Below are 3570 nucleotides of genomic sequence, written 5' to 3'. Positions count from 1 at the left end.
AAGCTTTTTGGAGGTTCTGGAGGTGGTTTTAGGAGGTTCTGGAGAAGGTTTTGTGGAGATTCTGGTGAAGGTCTCGAGGAGCTTTTGGGGAAGGTTTTGGGGAGGTTCTGGAGAAGCTTTGGGACCTTTTGTGGAAGCTTCGCTTCTTGCCAACGCCGGGGATCGGCGGTTCTGGCTCCGCGCCTGGGATTTGCCGCTGCGGGGCTGGAATGGGCACGAGCCGTGGGCGTTCCCTGGCAGCTGCTGAGCTCGGGCCAGCGGCAGCTGCTGCTGTGCGAGACGCTGACCGAGACGGTGTACGGCGACCGCGGGCAGCTCATCAAGTCCAAGGAGCGCAAGGTGTTCCTGCTCAACGACCTCCTGGTGTGCGCCAACATCAACTTCAAGTACGTGCCCCGAAAGGCGGCCCCGAAACCCCACCCCAAAGCTGGCCCCGAAACCCCACCCCAAAATCCCACCCCGAAATCCCACCCTGAAACCCCACCCCAAAGCTGGCCCCGAAACCCCACCCCAGAGCCGGCCCCAAAACCCCACCCCGAAATCCCACCCTGAAACCCCACCCCAAACCCCCACCCCAAAGCCGGCCCCGAAACCCCACCCCAAAATCCCACCCCAAAATCCCACCCCAAAACGCGGCCCCAAAACCCCACCCCAAAACCCCACCCCAAAGCTGGCCCCAAAACCCCACCCCAAAACCCATCGCTGAAACACGGCCCCAAAACCCCACCCCAAAGCCGGCCCCAAAACTTGACCCCAAACCCCGTCCCTGAAACCCGGCCCCAAAACCCCTCTGGAGATCCCAGCGCAGCCCCTTCCCGATCCCAGCCCCGTCGGCTCCGTGGGATTTGTGGGATCGACCCCAGGGAGGGCTGGAACCTTGGAAAAGCTTCAAAAACTGTGGGGTTTGGGGGGAATCCTGGAGAGTTTGGGGTTTTGGGGGGAATTCCCATCGAGTCGGGGGTATTTGGGGAATTCCCATCAAGTTTGGGGTTTTTGGGGCAATCCCTTTGAATTTGGGGTTTTGAGGGGAAATTCCAATCCAGTTTGGGGTTTTTGGGGCAATCCCTCTGAATTTGGGGTTTTTGGGACAATCCCTTTGAATTTGGGGTTTTTGGCGGGGATCCCATCCAGTTTGGGGGTTTTGGGGCAATCCCTTTGAATTTGGGGTTTTTGGGGGAAATTCCCATTGAGTTTGGGGTTTTTGGGGGGGATCCCATCCAGTTTGGGGTTTTTGGGGGGATCCCTTCCAAGTTGGGGTTTTTGGGGGGGATCCCATTGAGTTTGGAGTTTTTGGGGCAATCCCTTTGAATTTGGGGTTTTGGGGGGAAATTCCCATCCAGTTTGGTGTTTTTGGGAGGATCCCACCCAGTTTGGGGTTTTTTGGGGGCATCCCCCCCAGTTTGGAGTTTTTTGGGGGATCCCATCCAGTTTGGTGTTTTTGGGGAGGATCCCACCCAGTTTGGGGTTTTTGGGGGCTATCCCATTGAGTTTGGAGTTTTTTGGGCAATCCCTTGGAATTTGGGGTTTTGGGGGGAAATTCCCATCCAGTTTGGGGTTTTTGGGGAGGATCCCATCCAGTTTGGGGTTTTGGGGGGAAATTCCCATTGAGTTTGGAGTTTCTGGGGCAGTCCCTTGGAATTTGGGGTTTTTGGGGGGATCCCATCCAGTTTGGAGTTTTTGGGGAGGATCCCTTGGAATTTGGTGTTTTGGGGGGGGATCCCATCCAGTTTGGAGTTTTTTGGGCAATCCCTTTGAATTTGGGGTTTTGGGGGGAAATTCCCATCCAGTTTGGGGATTTTGGGGAGGATCCCATCCAGTTTGGGGTTTTTGGGGGGGATCCCCCCTAGTTTGGGGTTTATCTGCCCGCTTCTGCCCCCTCTCCATCCCCGCTGCCCGCGGGCCCCTGGAGCCACCGCGGGGCCCCAGGAACGGGGCCGGACTTGGCCGAATTCGCCGCCGCAGGGTGGGAAAACCTCCCGGGATTGCCCCAAAGCCCTCTGAACCCCTCTTTTTCCCCCCTGGCAGGCCGGTGCCCGCAGGGTAGGTGCCGGGTGTGCTGTGCTGTGTCGTGTGCTCCGATTCGGGGGTTCCCGCCCCGTGTGTGTGTGTGTGGGGAGGGGGTGGCTCGCGACGCGCGGGGTCGGGGGGATTATTTTGGGGGGGAAAATCCCAAACTCGAGGGTTTTCCTGACCTGGAATTCTTGCCTTGGCAGAGGCCAGCTGGAAATCAGCAGCCTGGTGCCCCTGGGCCCCAAGTACGTGCTGAAGTGGAGCACGGCCCTGCCGCAGGTGCAGGTGGTGGAGGTGGGGCAGGACAGCGGCGCCTGCGACAAGGACGCGGCGCCCGGGCCCGGCAGCCGCAGGCACGCGCCCGCCGGCCAGCCCGCCCACAGTGAGCGCCGGCCGCCAGCCCGGCGGGATGGGCTCCGGGGAGGGGAGCTGTGGGGGCTTGGAGGGGGTTTCAGTGCTCCGGGAGGTGGTGGGGTCATGGATGGGGTGTTTGGGGTCTCATTCCTGGTGGGAGAACGTTCCTGGGCTGGGATTTGGGGAGTTTTAAGGGATTTCATCACTCTGGGAGGTGGTGGAGTCATGGATGTGGTGCTCCAGGCCTCATTCCTGGTGGGAGAACGTTCCTGGGCTGGGATTTGGGGAGTTTTAGGGAGGTTTCACCACTCTTGGAAGTGGTGGAGTCACGGATGGGGTGCTCCAGGCCTCATTCCTGGTGGGAGAACGTTCCTGGGCTGGGATTTGGGGAGTTTTAAGGGATTTCATCGTTCTGGGAGGTGGTGGAGTCACGGATGTGGTGCTCCAGGCCTCATTCCCGGTGGGAGAACCTCCCTGGGCTGGGACTGGGGGCGTTGAGGGGGTCTCACCGCTCTCGGACGTGGTGGAGCTGCCACCCTGGGAGGTGTTTGAGGAGCAGCGGACGCGGCGCTCGGGGCCGTCCCTGGTGGTGTTGGCTCAGGGCTTGGGCTGGATCTCGGACTCTTTTCCATCGCCGCGGATGCCGTGGGCCTGAAATCGCGGCTTTTCCCCCCAAAGATAAGGTCTACCTGGGCCCTCCGCGGCTCTTCCAGGAGCTGCAGGACCTGCAGAAGGACCTGGCGGTGGTGGAGCAGATCACGCTGCTCGTCAGCACCTTGCACGGCACCTACCAGGTACCGCCCGCGCCGCCACCTCGCCGTGGCCGCGGCGCTCCTCGGGAGCTGCCGGCTCCTCCTCCGGCCGCCTCGGACCGTCCCCGGTGTTCTCCAGAACCTGAACATGACGGTGGCGCAGGACTGGTGCCTGGCCCTGCAGAGGATGATGAAGGTGAAGGAGGAGGAGATCCACTCGGCCAACAAGTGCCGCCTGCGGCTGCTGCTGCCCGGCAAGCCGGACAAGTGAGTGGGGCAATGAGGGTGGGCTTGTCCTGGACCGGGAGGAGGAGGAGGAGGATGAAGATAAGGATGAGGAGAAGGATGAGGAGGATGAGGAGGATGAGGAGGATGAGGAGGATGAGGAGGAGGAGGATGAGGAGGATGATGAGGAGGATGAGGAGGATGAGGAGGAGGATGAGGAGGAGGATGA

At 60.6% G+C, this 3570-nt stretch overlaps 1 protein-coding gene across 10 annotated transcripts in view; it reads left to right on the top strand.

Moving 5' to 3' along the window:
* ARHGEF10L (Rho guanine nucleotide exchange factor 10 like) overlaps positions 1–3570 on the top strand; it is a 43573-nt gene that overhangs the window by 30453 nt on the left and 9550 nt on the right. For 6 of the 10 annotated variants that reach the window (XM_042013269.1, XM_042013273.1, XM_042013274.1 and 3 more), the window contains 5 exons: positions 241–386; positions 1963–2040; positions 2214–2392; positions 3043–3158; positions 3256–3383. In XM_042013269.1, the coding sequence (XP_041869203.1) occupies positions 241–386; positions 1963–2040; positions 2214–2392; positions 3043–3158; positions 3256–3383 (647 nt within the window). The remainder of the gene's footprint in view (positions 1–240; positions 387–1962; positions 2041–2213; positions 2393–3042; positions 3159–3255; positions 3384–3570) is intronic. The other 4 variants (XM_042013272.1, XM_042013275.1, XM_042013277.1 and 1 more) reach the window with 2 other exon arrangements.

This window comes from Corvus kubaryi, unplaced genomic scaffold, assembly GCF_017639235.1.
Source record: "Corvus kubaryi isolate FWS band 111438036 unplaced genomic scaffold, C.kubaryi_AGA036_p1.0 split1-37344, whole genome shotgun sequence".
Lineage (NCBI taxonomy): Eukaryota > Metazoa > Chordata > Aves > Passeriformes > Corvidae > Corvus > Corvus kubaryi.
This window is presented reverse-complemented; position numbering and strand designations above follow the sequence as displayed.